The following is a 20,605-nucleotide window of genomic DNA, read 5'->3' as shown; positions in this document are numbered from 1 at the left end:
TATTTTTCTGCTCTCACAGAAATTTTCTTTATTGCTCTGCTAAGTCTAACTATGCAGCTACCATTTAGCATTTTATATTGGGATAACGCTGTCTCACCAAGCCTTTCATTGGCTGTATCTTTCTCCAAAACTACTCTTCTTCAGAAATTCATTCACTGCCTAAATTCAATATCAACCAAAAAAGATAAGAGCATCTTGGAGCTCTGTAGTGGTTCCAACTTTACTCCTTGATGTTTGGTCTTTGTCAGGTCCTTTCTCCCACCTGTAAGACAGATTCTCTGCCCACAGCTTAAAGGATAAATGTGAACAAAACTGTAGCCTGATTTCTGTGTTAGTGACTGTTTTAAACAGACAGGGTTTTATAGTTTAATAAAAACTTATAGTCTCATTTCGCAGACTTAATAACTCAGATTTTTCTCATCTCATTTTATATGTATTTATTCCAATGTCTCTTCTTTAGTTTATTTTCAGTTGTACATGTCTTAGTGTAAAATTCAGAAAATATCAATAGAAGATATAAGCTTCGAAATATTTGAGATACTTTTTATAAATTAAAAGAAAGTGCTTTGAGTTGATATTCAAAAAATCATAAAAGTGTTTTAAGTTTTCTTCTTAAGAGATGCATGGCCATTTAAGAGATGAATGACTAGAGTTCGGTATATAAAACTCATCTGCTGAAGTGAGGTCAAGACTGTGTCCTTTGTCTCATCAGAAAAGGTGCCTAATCCCCCATGCAAATCAGTCACAATTTTTTAATGATCCACATTTAGATTTATAGTCATTTTGTGATCCACTAATGATTCCCATATTGTTTGCAAACATGATTGTACTAGATGACTTTTTATATTTTTTAATAACGATCACAATTAAAAAATACATTCCATCAATACCTTCACAGTCTAAGTCTCTCTAGATTGAAAATACTGCTAAGCCCCCAGGCAATAGTCTATTTGTTAAAGTCCTTGGTGTGATAAAATGCCAGACAATTAAAGGAGATGAGCCAATTTACGCATTCATGGTAACAAAATTTGACTCTTCTTTGACTTTAGAACATATACTTAATTTTACTATATCTAGGTTTAAAAATAAGAAGCATGAACACCAGTTTAGGATCTCTAACAGAATGAACCATTGAACTCTTAAAATCGTTATTCAGATTATAAACAAAGCTATGGCCTCAGGACACTGACGATTAATATTGCCAATAGATTTTTAATACTCCTAATGATTTAGCAACCTGAAATGACATGATTAACTAAATTATTTTAGCTTATTTATAGGAAGGAATGTTAAGTAAAATGTAAAAAGAGTTCTAAACTGAAAAATATAAAACCTACTTGGAGTCCTTACTCTAGCACTATATAACTATGGGACACCTCTGACATTTAGCTCCTCTAAGTATCATAAGAACACTACACAGGTGTAAAATACCATCATTATTTTGTGAGTTCTTATCACCTTAGTCCATTGAGGTTTCCATAAGTGCCATGTTTCTTTCTCTTTGTACCACGTTATCCCCTCTCTCTCTCCTCTCTCTCTCTCTCTCTTCTTCTTCTTCTTCTCTTTCTGTCTCTATCTCTATCTATCTCTGTCTCTATCTCTATCTATCTCTATCTCTATCTCTATCTCTATCTCTATCTCTATCTCTATCTCTATCTCTATCTCTATCTCTATCTCTATCTCTATCTCTATTTCTATCTCTATCTCTATCTCTCTGGCTCCAGCCTTGTTATCGAAATGAATTAGGGCATCTAAGAGCCACATCTGGGATATCAATGAATCAGTGTAAGTAGAGGGTGTTCACCCAGTAAATACCAAACTCCATTCTTTGAGATCTATGATAATGGCAGTGGTGCAAAGATCATGACAGATCAGAGAAAATCGTCCTATTAATCTTTCTAACTAAATGAGGAAGAAAAATTGTTTTTTAAAAAAAGTAGAGGAAAACTTCATTGCAACTAGAATGAAATCACACCTAATAAAAACAGAATTACAAATAGGGCTACATGCCTTCTCTCACCATTCCCTTTAAGATGGCTCTAAAATCTAAGGGCAAGATTAGAAAATACATTCTCTCGGGTTGAATAAAATAAAAATCAGCATGTACAAATACCAACTCATTATGATATGCACCTGAAACTAATATAATGTTATATGCCAATTATACCTCAATATTAAAAAATAAATTTTAAAAATTTTAAGTTCGGGTTCTGTAAAGTAATTCGGTAGATTTCTTTTTGGTAGAAAAGATATCTCCAAAGGATATGGTTTCATTGCACTGTAACCAGTTTTATAGTAACCTAGCAACTTTATGCCAACAGTCTTTTTTGTTTTTTAATGTCTATAAATACCATGTCCTTCAAATGCTTTGGAAACTCTACACTTTAACTAGTTTGCTCAACCATGAGTAAATAAATGACATATATTTTAAAAACACACAGGAATCAGCACACTATGTGTAGACTGGAATTCTCTATCTACAGGAAATTTTTTAAAAGAAATAGTAGTTCCTAGAGTGTAATTCAGAGAACAGAGAATGTTCCCTAATGCAAATAAGAAGACAGAATGGAAAATAAATGAGGAAAAAATAATTAAGGAACTCTAAAAAGTTAGGAAATGTGCTGAAAAGAAGAAAGCCTTTAGAAACAATAAAGGCAATCTAAAAGAAATATAGACTCCAGAAGAATATAATTAGAGTAAAACTTTGTCAATGTATCCCCAGTACTGCCCAGAAGAAAAAGATATTGAATCTAAAAGATTAAAGAATAAAGATAAAGGTATCGTGTAATTTACTAGGTATAATTCACTGAGACCTATTGAAGCCTAAATTGTGTGCTCCATCAAATTCCCTTTGTTCTGATTCAAAACTCAGAGATATGCACCCGATTCCTAATTTGATTTCCAGGGACCTTGATATTAGTAAGTGGTTGCCCTGAGTAGTAGACATACCATTTCAGTCATGGGAGTGAGATCTCCCACTGTAGATTAAATTGGTTGTTTGGTTTACAAGTCATTCTCTCAGGTATTTGAATAGTGTGAATTGATTTCCCATCCCTGATTCCCCTAGGGAGACCTAACCAAATCAGGCTTCTAAATCTGCAGAGTTTAACATCAGACTGTTGTGACTCCAGAAAACTGTAGTATCCCATGACAGCCAGACCAGAGCAGCCACTGGACTTATCACTATCGCCATCCTTCTTTGTTTCCTCCTCTCCTCTCTTTCGTGACCATGCCCCAAGGCAAAATTATTATATACAAAGAAACCAAAATACATAGCATAAAGTACCAACAGCAACTTTACTTACAAGCTTACAGCCTCATGGGCATTTTTTTCCCTTTAACTATAAAGAACTTGGAGAGTAGACTTATACAGCATCAAGCACACAACTAGCCATTTAATCAAAATTGTAGTCCATTCTCTCTACCACAAAAGGGAGAAAGGAATTTTCCCATTTCTTTTCTGCATACTCTCCACTCTATATAAATTTATGCCCTGGCAGAGAATAGAATGAGCCAGTGGCCTCTGTCAGTTTCTGAACCAGAAGAACATTTAACAAAACAAATACTCTTTCTCACATATATCATTTCCAGTAAACCTTTAATCTTTGGCAAAAGTGCTCTAGGTGCAAACTCCTAGGAGCAAACTTTTTCTGTAAAGGTCCAGAGAATAAATATTTTAGGCTTTGCAGGCCAAACGCAATAACTCCACTCTGCCTTCATAGCAGCAAAGTGTCTGCAGACAATATATAAGTAAATGAGCATGGCTGGGTTCCAATAAAACTTTATTTACAAAACAGGCCAACCCCTGCCATAGGACATACTTTCTCCCCCTTGTTATCTCTCTACATGAGAAAAACTCTTCTGCTGTTATTCCTAGTTTTTACAATCTCTCTCTCGTTCCTCCTCACTTTCCTCTCACCTCCACATTAACTCCTGTTTTGTCCATTCTCTAGGTAAGTTCTCTCCAGAGGATGGAAAAAATCAACAGCACATTGTTGACTGAGTTCATCCTGACAGGAATTCCCTACCCACTCAAGCTAAGGACGTTTCTTTTAGTGTTCTTTTTGCTGATCTACATCCTGACTCAGCTGGGGAACCTGCTTATTCTAATCACTGTCTGGGTAGACGTGCAGCTCCATGCCCGCCCTATGTATATCTTTCTTGGTGTCCTCTCCATCATCGACATGGGCATCTCTACCATCATTGTCCCTCGCCTCATGATGAACTTCACTTTAGGCATCAAACCCATCTCATTTGGTGGCTGTGTTGCTCAACTCTATTTCTATCACTTCCTAGGCAGTACTCAGTGCTTCCTCTACACGCTGATGGCCCTTGACAGGTACCTGGCAATATGCCGACCCCTGCACTACCCTGTGCTCATGAATGCTAAGCTGAGCATCTTGCTTGTGGCTGGAGCTTGGATGGCAGGATCCATTCATGGGGCTCTCCAGGCTATCCTAACCTTCCGTCTGCCCTACTGTGGGCCCAACCGGGTAGATTACTTCTTCTGTGACATTCCTGCAGTTTTGAGGCTGGCCTGTGCTAATACAACAGTCAATGAGCTGGTGACCTTTGTAGATATTGGGGTGGTAATTGCCAGCTGCTTCTTCCTGATCCTCCTCTCCTACATACAAATTATTCAGGCCATCCTGAGGATCCGTACGGCTGATGGGAGGCGCCGGGCCTTTTCAACCTGTGGAGCCCATGTAGCTGTGGTAACCGTGTACTATGTGCCCTGTGCCTTTATCTACCTGAGGCCTGAAACCAACAGCCCCCTGGATGGGGCAGCTGCCCTATTCCCTACAGCCATCACTCCTTTCCTCAACCCCCTCATCTACACTCTGCGGAACCAAGAGGTGAAGCTGGCCCTGAGGAGAATGATAGGAAGCCCTGGGACTAAGAATGAGGTTTGAAAGTGTCTGTCCCCTGGGGGAACCTTCACATTTACAATTATTTTAATGTTTAGATTTCAGTGGTTTTTTCCTTCTTGATTTTTCCCTTTTATGTGGCCATATAATATCAACACACTGAGATCAAACACCGTTTAAAATAACATACTACTTCTAGCAGTTTCTTAGTGTCCCCTCCAGGTAAACAACTCTCAGCTGCTACAAGAGTAGAGCGCAAGACTAAAGTCACTCAGAAGAGAGTGAAACCTGTCACACTTAGACATCCAGAGGACTGAAATATCAAAAGCATCCTACAGGCTTTTTAGCCATTAGGATGATATTGGTCAAGCCTTCATAGGATGGACTATAGTTCTTTTGATGGGAGAATGTTCTACAGTTCTGTTGCAATTGGATATATACCTGAGGAGCTAGGGCTAGAAGAGAAACTACAGATACTCTACTGTGTGCATCTTAACAGGCCTGGCTTGGGGAACTTCCTGAGGCCACTATGAGATATGAAGAGGAACTAAAGTGCTTACTCTGCTTCGCCTGCTGAAGAAATAACCTTTTCTTAAACTGGTGTTTTCATAAACCAAACCAAGTTAAACAATCCAAAAAAGAGAATGCAATAAAGTCTTTTCAAATGTCTCAATAATAATTTCCCCACACAAAAATAGGAAAGCTCATTATGAAATTTCTCTTTTAAAAAAATTGGACAATTAATCAGGGCATATGGATAATTTATCCAGATCAGTATTTCATATCAATTTAGATTCATGAGGTTGACAAGCTCTGAGTTAGACCAGAGCTTAATCAATGTGGGCAAATTTTGTGCAATATCTCTAGTTTCAACCCCTTCACACCTCCAGTCTTATCCTATTATGCTTCTGCCTCATTCTCAGCTTTTTATACTGGACAGTTGCTTTATCCATTTAATGAAATCATGTTATCAATAGAGCAAATTCTCTCGGTCATAGTGGAGAGTCAACAGTTTGGTCAGGTTAACGTTCACCTTCAAAGGACTCACAAGTTCACTTCATTGGTACAGGAGACAGAACACTAACCATTCTCCCTTAGCTGAAACCGACCTAAACAATTTCTCAATATTCTGTTCAGAAAACAAACAATATACTAGATATCAACTCCCTCAAACTAGAAAATTACTTATGAAATGTCTTAATCTTTAAACATATTTAACAAATAAGATGGTCAAACAGGGAATTACAAAAATAAGCTCGAATCTATAGCATATGAATCAAAAAAATTTCCAAAGGCTATTATACATCTTGTTCCTTTTTCCCAGGTGCTTAACACAATTGCTGTCATAACTCTTGTCTTAACAATTAATAAAATAATATTATTACATGTCTTTATTCAGTTTTGTAGGTGGAGTGTTTAGGGTTCCCAGGCAGAGGCCAATTCAAACCAAAAGAGAAAGATTTTGGTAAGCCACATGGGGGTCTTATCTAAGGGATTCAAAAAGGGAAGGCAGCAGGAGGCAGAGACTAATGATCACAAGGGCTGTTGGAGAATTCGTATAAGAAACTTACATTTGCTTGTGACTCTGAGGGCTGCTACCTGGAGCATGTGCTTGCATGAGGGAGGTAGTGTCAGTTGAAGGTCATCTGGTCATATAAAAACATGCAAATAAACAATACCACATGGAAACCATAGAGACCTAAACGTCATCTTACCGTTTTCTGAGGGTAAAGGTCTATTTCCTCACTTGAAGGTACATACTAGCCTATTGCTTTCTAGAAGGAAGATGCCAGTGACATGTCCATGACTGCCACACCAGGGACGAGCTTCATCCTGCAATTTTGGGATGCCTTGTTGACCAATTTACCATATGTTGCCCACATAAGACTATGGGTGTAAGTGTAACTATTCTATCGTTGTCTTTGTAAGCAGGTAGGGATTTGTGTCTGTTTGTTCATCATTGAATCTCCCACAATAAGAAGAGTGCCTGGAACATAACAGGTATTCAATAAGTATTTGCCAAATTAGTGAATGAATATAATTAAATCTCTTTTGCCTTCACTTTATGAAAGGAGACTGTTAGAACCCTGCCATTCTCTCTACCTCTTCCTTACCTTGCACTTCCCAACTTGTGTCATCTGTACTTTTTAATTGTCAAAATTGATGATATTTATATTCTTTTCCATAACCATCAGTTAACCTTTGTTACTCTGTTTATAGTGATTCCAAATATCATTAAAAACATTTACTTAAAGGTTATCACATTATGATTATGTAAATGTCATTCACATAGCCTGTTAAAATGTGCATGTGACGTGAGTTGGCAGGTCTACATTGTTCCAGTCTGAGTGAGTGTGTGTGTGTAGGTGTGAGTGTGCCCTGCAACACAAGGGTGCCCTGTCCAGGGTTGCTTTCCACCTTGTGCCCTGAGCTTCCTGGATAAGCTCCAGCCACCTGAGTCACTGAACTGGAATCAGTAGTTTGGAAAATCATTATCTTACTTGTTTACTCAAAAACCTCTCTTCCCTTCACTCACAGCCAGGGCTTTGTTTTCCAAATGTTTGCCCTGGAATCACACTCTGGAACAGATCTCCAAATGCCTTGACAGCCTTATCTTTGCCTGGCCTCAAGAGCCTTTGTCAACAAGTCTTTGTTTCTCTATTTGTCCATTCTTTCAGCCGGACCTCTTAACTCTCCCAGGCCTCCTTCTTCCAGGATCCAGAACTTTTCATGTTATCCAGGCCCAACCTGATCTGCCATAGGCCAACGGGCAGGTGCCATTATTCCCAGACCATGGTATAGAACATTGAAGTACAGAAATATCTACCTAGCAATGAAAAAATGTGTGGATAGTAGAGGGGAATCAGTGCTTGAAATATACAGAATTGTCATATGATAAAGTAATTTGACTATTCTACGTACCTCATGAAGTGGAATCATACATTATTTGTCCTAAGTACTTTTCATTTAGCATAATGTCTTTAAGATTCATCCGTGTTGAAGCACTTATCAAAATTTCATTCTTTTTTAAGGTTTGTGGGCAAAAAAGGGATTCTATGGAAAGTAACTTCACAGGTTGATCTGATCATAAATTTCTAACTGGGTAGTTCATGGTGGGTCATCACACCCCAGGCATATAACTTTTCAGTAAAAGGTTTACCTTTGCCTTAAGCAAGCCCTATCCATTGTTCCTGTGAATCTAAGTTAACACATCTTTGAAATAACCACCCTCAAGAGAGTGCATGATGTTGTTAAATATCTTGTAATCCAATCCCGCCTTGCTTTCTTGCACCTTCATGAAAACTTTATGTTCCTTCCTTAATTTCAAATGCATAAAAGAATATACAAAACTATTACTCTTCTGAGCATTTGAGCTCTCTTTCTCCAGTATATATACAATCATCTTGGCTCATATAGACTCATAAAAAATCCTCTACAGTTTTGGATGTTTTTTACATTGACGGGTTGAATAAAATTCCATTGTGTGGCTATACCACGTATTGTTTATCAATAGATATCAGTTGATGGTGATTTGGGTTGTTTCCACCCTTTGACTATTATGAATAATGCCGTAGGAATATTCACGTACTCATTTTTTGTGAAACTATTGTAATCTGAGACTTAAAAGATATGAAAGAATTAGGCAAGGCTAGCATTGTTAATGAGAGTGAGGATCCAGGGATATAAAGGAATAAAGGAGTAGATCATTCTGATCTTTGTAAGGACTGTGGATTTCATTCTAAATATAATATCAAAACCATTGAATGAATCAAAGCTCCTTAACATGATCTGACTTGTGCCGGGGGGCGGGGGGTATTTGTTTGTTTATTTTTTTCTTATTTTCAACTACATTTGACGTACAAATTATATTAGTTTCAAGTTTACAACATAGTGATTAGACATTTATATAACCTATGAAGTAATCACTCCAGTAAGTCTAGTACCCATCTGATACCATGCATAGTTATTATAATATTATTAACTATATTTGATTTATGTTTTAATATTGTCACACTTAACTGCTATGTAGTGAATGGACTACAGAAGCCAACAAAGTAAGGAGACTAGTTAGTAGACTGTTGCAACAGTTCAAGTGAGGGGTGATAATAGCCTGGCTTAAGGTTATGGCAGTGAATATTGAAATTTGTGGGTGCACTTAAGAAGTATTTGTCTCTTCCATCAGGTTTAAGTTTTGAAGAAAAATAAACAACAATAAATTTAATAATTTTATTGGTTTGTCCAACTTCGAGATGAGTTTCACTAAATAATACTCTCCCTTTGTAGAATTTTTAGCATTAGAGTTGTGCTTACAACCTACAGTTTTGTAGGACTGCCCTGTTTGTAAATTTAGAATACAGTTACACTTTCATGCAAGCTCCTTATGATTCAGTTAGCTCACAAGCGACTTCCACCAGGAAGGATATTTTTACTTAACTCGTTGTGATTTAAACATTTTATGTTCCTTTCATAATGATATTGTAATATGGATAAATACAATGGTCATAGTAGAAATTAATCTTTTTAGATCAGAGGCACTATATTTCTTTTTTCTTTCTTTCTTTTTAAGCATATGTTATACCTTTTGTAGTTGTCTCATATTTCTTGGATATCCTGTTCTGTTTTTTTGTTTTGTTTTGTTTTTTCCCCCAGTCTTTTTTCTATTTGCTTTTTTTTGTTTGTTTTTTAATTTTTTTTTTTATGCCTATAGCACCTGGTCTTCCTAGGTGGTCTCCCATCCAAGTACTAATCAGGCCCGCCCCTGCTTGGCTTCCAAGATCAGATGAGATCCAGCATGTTCAGGGTGTCATGGCTGTAGACTCTATTTGCTTTTTAGTTTTGGAGGTTTCTATTGAGATATCCTCAAGATAGAGATTCCACCCTCAGCTGCTTCCAGTCTACTAATAAGCCCACCAAAGGCAGTCTTCATTTCTGTTATGCTGCTTTTGTTCTCTCACATTTCTGTTCGGTTCTTTCTTAGAATTTCCATCTCTCTGCTTAAATTGCCCACCTGTTCCTGCATGCTGTCTACTTTATCCATGAGCGCCATTAACGTGGTAATCATAGTTGTTTAAAATTCCTGGTCTGATAATTCAAACATCTCTGCCATATCTAATTCTGATGCTTGCTTTATCTCTTCAAACTGTGAATTTTTTTTGTTTTGGGGGGTTTTTTGGTTTTGTTTTGTTTTGTCTAATTTTCTTTTAGTATGCTTTGTGATTTTTTCATGATAACTGGGCATGATGTACTTGGTAAAAAGAATTGCTGTAAATATGCCTTTAGTGATATGGTTGAGAGGTGTGGGGGGAAGGGAAGCATTCTATAGTCTTATAATTAGGTCTTGGTCTTTTACACAGCCTCTGCCTGTGGACTGTGAACTTTACATGTGTTTCTCAGCCCCCAACCCCACCTTAGGTGGGACAGGATGGCTAGAGGGGGCTGGATTGAGCATTTCTCTTAGTTCAGTTAGGCTCTGATAATATTCCAACAGGTTAGACTCTGAGGGCAGGACTTATAAAGAAGGCAATACTCTGGCTTTTTTCAAAAAGGCCCCATTTTCCCTCCTCTTACTGGAAGCGTGAGGGGATTTTTCTTCAATACACACTGTGAGACAGAGCCAGTAGAGCTCTTGGAGGTAAAACTTGCAAAAGCCTTATGACTGGATCCCCATAAGTTTTTCTCTCTCAGACTTGTCCACACTGAGCTTCCAGGAAATTGTCAATTACAGTTCAGGTTTCCGTGCCCCAGCACTTGTTGTATGGTGCTGCTTGATGTGTCACTGTTGGTTCATCAGTTGTAACAAATGTACCTCTCTAGTAGGGATACCGATAACTGGCTATGCATGTGCAGGGGCAGGAAGTGTATTGGAAATCTCTGTACCTTATGCTCAATTTTGCTGTAAATCTAAAATTGTTTTTAAAAATAAAACATATTTTTTTGTAAAAGACTTTGGAAAAAATCCAAAGAAAGCCAAAAGATAGAAATAAAAGTTGGAGAAACTGAACTTCAGAAAAGAAGATAAAAGAGCAGTCCGAAGACAGTAGTACACGCCTGCCACAGCATGGGCTTCTGCTCCCATGATGTTGGTGTCAGGGGAGAGAAGGATGGCATTTCAACTCTAGGATACATCAAAAAGACAGTGGAATAAATCTTCTGGTTTCCCTTTGTAAGCTAGCAAAGCTGCCCTCTAGATGGGAAAGAAAAGGAAAAGAAGAGCATGATCCAGCTCCAGGATTACACTGAATTTGTGGTGACAACAATACATTCAGGTAGGAAATATCTACTACGAAGGTGGGAGATATGGGATGACCTCATGTACCCATTCATAATTGGATTGGATTTAAACAACAACAACTACAAAAACAACAACAACAACCTTGGTCATCAACATAAAGATATTTAAATATTTTTAAAATGTGTTTGAGAAGGGGCGAGTACTAAATGCATCACAACTAAACACTTTCCTGAGTGGCACGTTACATTTTGGCATCCTCTTCCTTTGCAGCTGCATTGGAGGGTCTCACTCCTTAATTTCCCTTCTTGGAGGTGATTTGGTATTTCTACCACCAGATGGCGATGTCCCACTGCTCTTCACTTACTATAAAAGAGTAGAGAGGTTCTTAAGAAATTTGAGGGTTGCTGGGGAGGGGTCAGGTTCTTTCGTTCCAGTAGGTATACAAATAAGCACTTGCCTTCATGCCCGAGAGCAAAAAGAATTTGGAGAGCGAGCATAAAAGGTCACGCAGTGCCTGCCTATTCCTCTCTTTTTGTTTTCTTAGTCCTTTGGTTTCCATGGGAATCTGTGTTTGAGTAGCAACTCTGAATCCATTTACTGCTCCTCAAGGCTTGGGGCTGAGCCCAGAGACTGGCTGTGAAGAACAGCAGGAGTTGAAATGGGTGGAAAGAAAAGATTTATTTGGTAAATTTAGATAGCAAAAGATGAGGACAGGTATAGGAGGAATGATGGGGCGGGCTTTGGAATGGAGTTCACAGAGGAATGTGAAAGGCAGACAATGTTTTAGTTCACATAAAATTGGGAACATTAAAATCTTTTCAAAAACTCCAAAATCAAGGGTACTTTGTCGTCTCACCATAGATCATCTCAGGATACATTCTGGGCCCTATAGATTACCAGGTCTTCTCCCGCCCCTACCCAAACAGGTCAGTAGATATATGTCAGGACCTGCCTGTGTTTCTCCTAATGTGCTCTTTTGTTTCCAAAAGCCCTCTGTAGCAATTGATGAGAACAAAAGATTATCCTCTCTATTTCCCAAGTGTGGCCGAGTGCCCGGCATATAGTAAGTGCTCAGTAAAATATTTGTTGAATGAACAAACGAGCCCTAGAATATGATGGCCTTGACTAATTGTACTTAGTTCTAACTGTAAAGACAAACTAGGGATGGAGGAAAAAATTGTTTTTCTGTCATCAAAATCATGAGGGTGTGTCTACAGCCATGCCACCCTGAACATGACCCATCTCATCTGATCTCGGACCCTAAGTAGGGTCAGGCCTGGTTAGTACTTGGATGGGAGACCACCTAAGAATATCAGGTGGTATAGGTGAAAAAAAAAAAAATCATGAGGGTGTAAATGTCTTTATTCACAGATTGATTAAGTTCAATTAGGCTGTTGTTGTTCTGCTTAAATTGGAGGTTTTTCATATTTGCATTACTAACAGCCCCTGTTTCTAAGAGCACTTGCATTTCTGTGTGTTTGGGCTATTCATTTGGTATCTTTTCACAGATCTACATAAGAACAGCATTCTACCTAGAGAGAGAATTTAGGCTTCCCTCTTAGTCCCTTACCCACCAGCCCCATCCTCTTCCTCACTTTCTCTCCCAAATCTGTTTAATTACCACGTTCTGTAATTATCTAATTTATTTGCTTGCATTTTTATTACTTGTCACCTCCCACAGGTAGCAAGCTCCTTGTGGCCTTCCTCACAGAAACTTCTACTCTAAATCTTAGAATCTAAATTCAAGTCTTAACTTTTTTTGAAAACTCCAATTTAAGTGAATTCTTCGTGATCCTTCTTTTAATCTTCTCACCTTCCCACCCTCCAACTGGAAGTGATCTTTCCTTCCTCAAAATGTGTACGCATTCAATATGCATCTCTCGGCACTCACATTGCTACCTATGCAGGACAGCATAATAATATCAGCCATCAAATGCAATGTGCTTGAAAGATTGGCCAGGCGCTGCGTGAAGTGCCTTAACTAAGTTTCGCTAAGTCTCCACCACAATCCTCTGAAGTAGATACTGTGAACCTCATTTTTACATGAGAAAATTGAGGCTCAGAGAAGCTAAGTAAAATACCCAAAGTCATGCAGTTGACAAGTAGTGAAGGAAATTTAATTCCAAAAACTCACCCCGTAATTCATAGTCTTTGGAGCACAGACTTTGTTATGAGATAAATGTGTTAGAGGGCCAATTTCGTAATTCACAGCTGCATGACTCTCAGCAAATTACTAACCTCTCTAAACCTCAATTTCCTAACTGGTAAAATGAGGATAACAATGCCTACTTCACAAGATTACTGTAAGAGAATGTAATTAAAGACCCTCACGTGACCTTGTCACAAAGAAGTGGCCCACAAAGAGTGGCTATTCCCATTACCTGCTTAACTGTTTTATCTCCTATACCAAATCAACATTCCTTCAAGAAAGATCTGGTTTTATTCTCTTTGCATTTATGACATCTAGCACAGTGCTTTATGTATAGTAACTAAGCACGGACATTTGTTTAATGGGGAGGGGGGAGGGATGAATTTTTTGCCAGTGGTTAATCATTCTAAGTGAGGCCTCCCTTCTTTCCGTGGAACTTTATGCATACCTTTATGAAATTCTCTCACCCCAGCATGTCAGTTCTCTTAATGTGAGCATGAGTGTGAGTCTATGTTGAGAAATGTATTTTTTTCTTCTTCTTACCTCCTAAATCCAGGTTCAGTGAGTAAAATATGAAATGCATTTAATAAACATTTGTTGAGAGTATAACTAATCGTAAGATCTAGTTTAGTCTTTGTATCCCAAAGGAATATAAACCTGGGCTTGGGTTTAAATCCTGGGGTGATTCTGCCATCTGGAGATACAGAATCATGAACCTGTAAGCTACTTTGGTTTTTGACCTCCAGAAGTAAAAAATATTTTCACATATTTTTTACTTCTGGAGGTCACAAAGATCATCGGCAGGCCTGAGAGTTGTTGATGAACTATAATTTTTTTTTATTAACTTGCATATGCAAATTAAATTATAATTCCATAGAGACTGTAATTGTAATTCTATTGTTGTCTCTCCCTGCAAAAGGGAGAGACAACAGTGGAAAGAATGCAGTCAATCACACTCTGCATTCCATTCAATGAGTACAGAATAAGTCCATTCTCTTGTTTTCTTGTCTCCTCTCTAATGTAAGCCTGAGTGTGATTCTACACTGAGAAGTGTGTATTTTTTATTTTACCTACCTACCCTCTCAATACAGGCCTTATACCATCTGATATTCAGCCAAAGAAATGATCACCAGTTCTAGTACCAGAACAAAACTGGTCTCTGATACATTCCTTCTTCAGAGATTTTTAACTTTGACTCTAGGAGACTTTTGTCCTGAGTGATGCCTTTAGAAACTGACTCTCGTAGATTTATTGTTGCAGGACCCTATGTAGAAATTGTTGCAATAGACATATTTTGCTGATTAATGTAGATTTTTACATACAAAACACAGAAGTTAAAGCTGGGTGAGAAAATCACCTGGCCTAACCTAACGATTGCAGATAAGGAAACTGAGGTCTGGAGAGGTAATTTAACTGGAAAGTGGAAGAATCTGACTAGAACCCAAGTCAATGATTTTTCCACTAAAAATGGAAATGTGTGTCGTATGAGCTCTATTTGTCAAGCAGACTTTCAATATAAGCTTCTGGAGGGTAGAAAGGACATGAGGTTATGTTCCCATACATCCTGCCCAGCTAGCATAAAGTGGACATCCGGTGGGTATAAAAGAATGGCCAAACTATACTTTCGTAAAAAAGTGCTTTTTGTTTTGAAAATCACATATTTTTTAATTCTCTTATTTTTAAAAGATTTTAAATTTAGAAGGGATTTCATAGTACTGTAATGGTTATGACACTTTTTTGTTTGTTTCCTAAGATTTTAAATTATGTAATGTGATTTTGTTGAGTTTATTTTCTAATGCTGTTTTTCAGGTACCTTGGCAAGTGTTTCTTCTTCCTTTTCAAAAAAACAAAGTTAATTCTGGGATTCCAGGCTGACTGAGTAAAGATGGACAGCTTAGAAACAGTGTGTGTGGAAAGGTGGCTGAGGTTTACAGTATAAAGATAGGGGCAGGTGATGGAAAGAGTAACTCTTCTTGAGTAACAGGCTTATTTCTACCAAGTCTCCCTTTTTCACCCTCTCTTTTCTTTCAGACTCCCATCTAATTTTTTGGAAACACACACACATGCCTTGGTGACATTTATCCCTTGATCAAGATGGGAACAGAGGTCCTTAAACCAGATGAGACAAAGAAAGATCTAAATTTCATAGAATAGAATTTGGTCATGAAGTTGCTCCTCCATCATCCCCAAATATTTCTACTCTAAATCCACTGATCCTCAATCCTCATCTTTGTATAAACATTTATATGTATGTGTATACACATACACATAATATATAGAGATATATGTACATTTCTGTGTATATCTCTCTGTCTAGAGAGAGGAGTGAGAGATAATGTCTACAACATGAATGGTACATCATTGAGCCTCACATTAAATTCCATGGGATTAAGTGGATCATGGGGTCAAGAAATGTACAAGCACTTTAAGATGGACAAAGACTAAGAAATCAAATAGTATATGATTTATTAATTAAATAATAAAACTACTATATTGCCATCCATTCTCATAGAAATGCTCAGCTGCAGGGAAGCACAGGATGCTCCACAATATACAACACAGCCCGTATTATGCATTTTGAACTACCATATTTAAGCCAGTTGTTATTCACCTCAAACTCCCAAGTCCAAAAAAGTCAGCATTCACAGCGGTTCTTCTCTTAACTCTCCTCTCTTAACTCATTTGCTATCCTATTCCAGCCCCTTTGGACTTTCAGGTTACTTGTGGGATTTTCAGCTCCTGCTAGTTCTCTGCAAGGATTCTGCTTTGATTTGGCCCCATCAGATCTTTTTACTTTGAACTATCTTCTGTAGTAGTGAACCTGCTCTAATCAACTCCATAGGAACCATGTGTCCTAGCTCATTCTGTGGCCCTAAGAGCAGTTCCAGGATAGAGGAGGAACCATAGCAAAAGTCCCCAAGAATCCTGTCTTAAATTATCCCAATTATAGATGAGGAATAAAGCAGTGGCATAATTTGGAAATGGAAATACTGTAAAAAAAAAAAAAGATATCACCAAAAGATTGAAGTCCAGAATAGCTGCATAATAAACTGGATAGCATCTATTTTATTTTCTGTTCTGTACTAGGTACTTAGCACATAGTAGGTGCTCAAAAGATATTTGCTGAACAAATGAATGTGAATGAATAAACTCTGAGGGCAGACTTAAAAGAATTACACTTAAAATATAATTAGTAATCAATTAAACATCATCAAGAATTTTCTTAGTACTTAGTCACTGAAGGATCATTTTCCTGGGAATAGTCTCCAAAGTTGGGAATGGATTCTTATCTGACTGAAATAGTCTAAGATATGAAGTTATTGGAATGGAATTAGCTACTAAAATAAAATGGTCCTCACAAGAAAAAAAAAGTTTATAAATTCTAGAAAGGATGAAGAAATTAATTGAAGATCAATCTTTTAAATTTTTAAAATTTTACTTTTGCTCGGCTTCCCACTCATTCTTGCCTTGTTTCTTCTCCAGTTGGACGTTTCTCTGAGATAAAATCTGGTTCTGGAAAACTTTGAAAAGTCACTTAACCTTTCTTGGTCTTACTTTCCTTATCTGAAAAGTGAGAAATTTGTAGATAATCCCCATGGCCCCTTCCATTTTCAAAGTTCTTGGGGAGTCCACTTGTTCCCCTTCTTAAGAGTTCTTCCTGAAGGCTATGACTATGTTTCTGTCAAAGGTTGTCAATTATTCATATTTTCTGACATACTTCAATCTATATGTTCCTATTGCTCCAAAGACTTGCCTCTGTGACTTAACTCTTTCTCTTCACTCTGATTTGTTCTTTTTAATGACTTCGTTTAACTTTTTTTTTTGCCTTTCTCATCGTGCTCCCCCACTGTTTGTCCCTGATCCCACATCCTTTGTTGATTTGTTGATTTTCTTTCAAATGACAAACCTCAGGATCCCCAGAATTTTAACAAATTGTTCCTATAATGTCTTCCTTGAAAACACACACACTTTCTCTTTCTTTCTCTTCTATCCCCTTCCTCCCTGCCCCCACCCTGGCCTTCCCCCACTGCCAGCAAAGCTCACGGCCCTTCCCCCACAACCTCCCTTTCCTGTTCCACTACCTTATCCTCTTCACAAATTCCATTTCCCCTTTATTTAACATGAGTTATATGGAGAAATGAAGGAGAGCAAAAAGAATAAGTTTTATCTGTCCTCTTATGAATGTTTAAATTCCTGCCATCCTTTGGAGAATTAACTCTGAAAAGAAACACCAGACAAGACTCAGTCTGAATGACCCTCCTTGATCTTCACTCCCTCCCTCTGCCCGAAACACCATGGCAACTGCCACCTGAAAGAGGCCAGGCGGAAATCATCTAATAAGACCAGGGACTGTTTGTCAGTGTTTTCTTAGTAAAGTTTTGCAAAAGGCACTTGTCTCTTACTCTTTATTGCCTTACTCTCTTAATGCTAGCAAGACAAAAAAAAAAAAATGTGGTAATATATAATTATAAGAAACATAATTTATTGTAGATATTAACTAAAGGTCTTCACATTTTCTTTGGAAATTGAAAGTTTAAGTCATCCTCCAGGTCAGTAGCCAAAAAGCAAGGCCTATAACAGAAGCAGAAATCATCAGGATGGCAATAAAGTGCTGCATTGTGGTGAAAAAAAAAAACACAACAACACAGCCCATCCAATCAGGCATTGTTTGGGCAAATTTCAATCAGCTGTTTATTGGCTATGAGACTTTGAGCAAGAAAGTTATTTTGCTTCTCTAAGGCTCAGTTTCCTCATTTGTAAAATGGGGTGTTAGGTGTTCTGCATGTCTAGGTCGGGAATTATATAATGCTTTCTTTGCAAAGTTATTTTAAGGATTAAATGAGATCCCATATTTAAAGGGCATGGCACACAGAATGCACCTAACCTGTGATTATTGTTACATCCAGTACATGCATTTCTGGAATCCTAGTTTACTTCTCTTACAATTAAAATCAAATTTCTCATAGGATTCTAACTCTTTGGGAGGTAGAGCAAATGCCTCCATAATCCCTGCTCTTCTGTAAATTAGCAAAAGAGGAATACTAAGAGCAGAGTATTGTCCTGAGAGAAGAGACCTTGAATAAAATGCCAAAAAATGTTCTGGACCCCCACATGACTGTAGCTGTATTATCAGGGCAAAAGCCACGATGAGTTTAGAAACTCTTTAAATGAGTTAAAAGTGTATGAATTTGAACATTGACAAACATTTGGCTAACAGTAATATATACATTTGAGAGGCGTGTTATATATTTGGGGCACACACCAGGTTCCCTTCCTGTGCACATGGATTCCCTTGGAAAAACACTGCAGTCCCCTAGGAGTCTAGAGTCCATGGTTGGGAACCACAAGTCAAGTACAACTGTCTCAAACTTAACTCTGCAAGAAAAATCATTGAAGAGCTTGTTTAAAGATCTTAGGCCCCACCCCCAGAGATTCTGATTAAATCGATCTGGGGTGGAGGCTAGGAATGTGAATTCTGGATAAAATTCCCCATGTGATTACTGTGAGTCCAGAGGAGTGTATAGAGCTCTGAGAATTAGCCTTTCTGATTGGCTCCTCATCTTTCTCTTCCAAGGATCTCCTTCCAATCACCCTCTCTTTGTTCCCGACAGTTCTGGGCCTCTTTACTTGGAGTGGTGTGCTGACATCACCACACAGTGAGTAGGAAAATCTCTGAAAGTCAAACATTATTGACTGGCTTTCTTTAAAAAGCAACAGCATGTCTTTTCTTTTCTTTTCTTTTCTTTTTTTTTCCATTTAAAAAAATGTTTAGTCTTTTTTTTTTAAGTTTATTGGGTAACATTGGTTAATACAATAATATAGTTTTCAGGTGTACATTATAATTTGACATCTATATATTCTATTATGTGATTACCACTCAAAATCCAGTTTCCTTCAGCTACCATATATTTGATCCTCTTTACTCACTTCACCCTCCCCCTACTCCCCTATATTTGACTCCCTTTACCCCATCTACCTCTCCCCTCCTCCCCTACCTGCTACCCTCTGGTAACCACTAGTCCATTGTCCATGTCCCTGAGTCTCTGTTTGTTTGTCCTGTTCATTTGTTGCTTTTAGGTTTATATCCCACATATAAATGATATCATGTGATTTTCAATTTTTTTCTGTCTGGCTTATTTCGCTTAGCATGATTATCTCGAGGTCCATCCATGTTGTTGCAAATGGCAGTATTTCATCTCTTCTTATGGCTGAGTAAAGTTCCATTGTGTATATTAGCCAATCATCTATAGTAGGACACTTTGATTGCTTCCATGTCCTGGCCACTGTGAATAATGCATATCTTTGCTTTTTAAGAACTTAATTTTCACACACAAAAAAATACCTTAACATTCATCTTGACTAATTCAGAGGCAACCTGTGCTCACAAATGAAGGATATGGAGATTATGCTCAAGTGGTCTGGCTTGAAAACTGGCTCCATGACGTAAAAAAAGTTCAACAGTACTTTAAGCTATTCCTGAAGAGAGAACATTATTATTAGGCCACTAGCCAATATGGAAGCCAAAACAGAAATTTTTAGTAAAATTAGAAAATATAAAAAGAAAGAGCCCATCTTTACCACCACCCAGAATATTTTTCCTAGAGCCTCTCATGTTCCCAAATGTGGGAGGGAACTGGGAGTAGGGTGCAAGGATAAGTCCCTTTTTCTTACCCTTTATTATCTTCAATGCCCTTGAGTGCCTCTCCATTTACAAGGTCAAAAGACCATAGGACATTTTCCAAAAATTAAAAAATTCCATCACTAAATTACCAATTGAAGCAAGAAAAGTGTTGTTTTAATATTCTCTTCTATTAAGTTTCTCTCTCCTTCTCTCCCTCTCTCCCCCTTTCTCCTCTTCTTTCATTCTCTCACTCTTTTTCCCTCCCATCTTTTCTCCCTCACCCTTCCTCTCCCTCCTTCCCCTTCCCTCTCCACTTCACCACACACAGAAACCCCTTTTCAAAGGGGCTTTTTTCCAACTCAGTGGAGTAAAGTCTTTGCCCCTTTGTGGGGAAGGCTCATTAACATTCCCACAGCAGCATCTCTTCAAGGATTTTACTTTTGTAACTCTGTGGAGAGGTCAAGAGGCCACAGTGGAGAGAGGTAAAAGGGGGGAAAATGGTAAATGGGGGAGGGCAGAAGAAAGGAGAGGAGGGGAAAGAGCCCTTCCTTTCACAATAAGGCCAGCAAGAAGGAGGGTAGGAAAAAAAAAAAAAAGGAAAAGACAAGATAGACAAGAGACGGATATTGTACCCCCAAATCTACCCCCTGGAGATTTCATAGACTCCTGAGAAAAGCAGAAAGCTATATTTTTTCCCTCTCCTTTCTATTCCTCAAAAAGGAAGTAAATGATGG

At 38.0% G+C, this 20,605-nt stretch overlaps 1 protein-coding gene and 1 pseudogene across 1 annotated transcript; one reads left to right on the top strand and one right to left on the bottom strand.

Annotated features, from left to right (window-relative positions):
* The first annotated feature begins 3,880 nt into the window (after positions 1–3,880).
* Positions 3,881–4,913, top strand: OR10G3 (olfactory receptor family 10 subfamily G member 3). The gene has a single exon (XM_039869896.1). It carries the CDS (start codon positions 3,972–3,974, stop codon positions 4,911–4,913), a length of 942 nt encoding a protein of 313 aa, XP_039725830.1. The 5' UTR covers positions 3,881–3,971.
* Positions 4,914–9,567: 4,654 nt separating this feature from the next.
* On the bottom strand, positions 9,568–9,686 carry LOC120608109 (uncharacterized; annotated as a pseudogene).
* Between the last annotated feature and the right edge of the window lie 10,919 nt (positions 9,687–20,605).

The sequence above is a fragment of the Pteropus medius genome, unplaced genomic scaffold (genome assembly GCF_902729225.1).
Source record: "Pteropus medius unplaced genomic scaffold, Ma_sr-lr_union100, whole genome shotgun sequence".
NCBI classification, from domain to species: Eukaryota; Metazoa; Chordata; class Mammalia; order Chiroptera; family Pteropodidae; genus Pteropus; species Pteropus medius.
The sequence above is the reverse complement of the archived record's forward strand: the minus strand, read 5'-3'. Positions and strand labels throughout refer to the sequence as shown.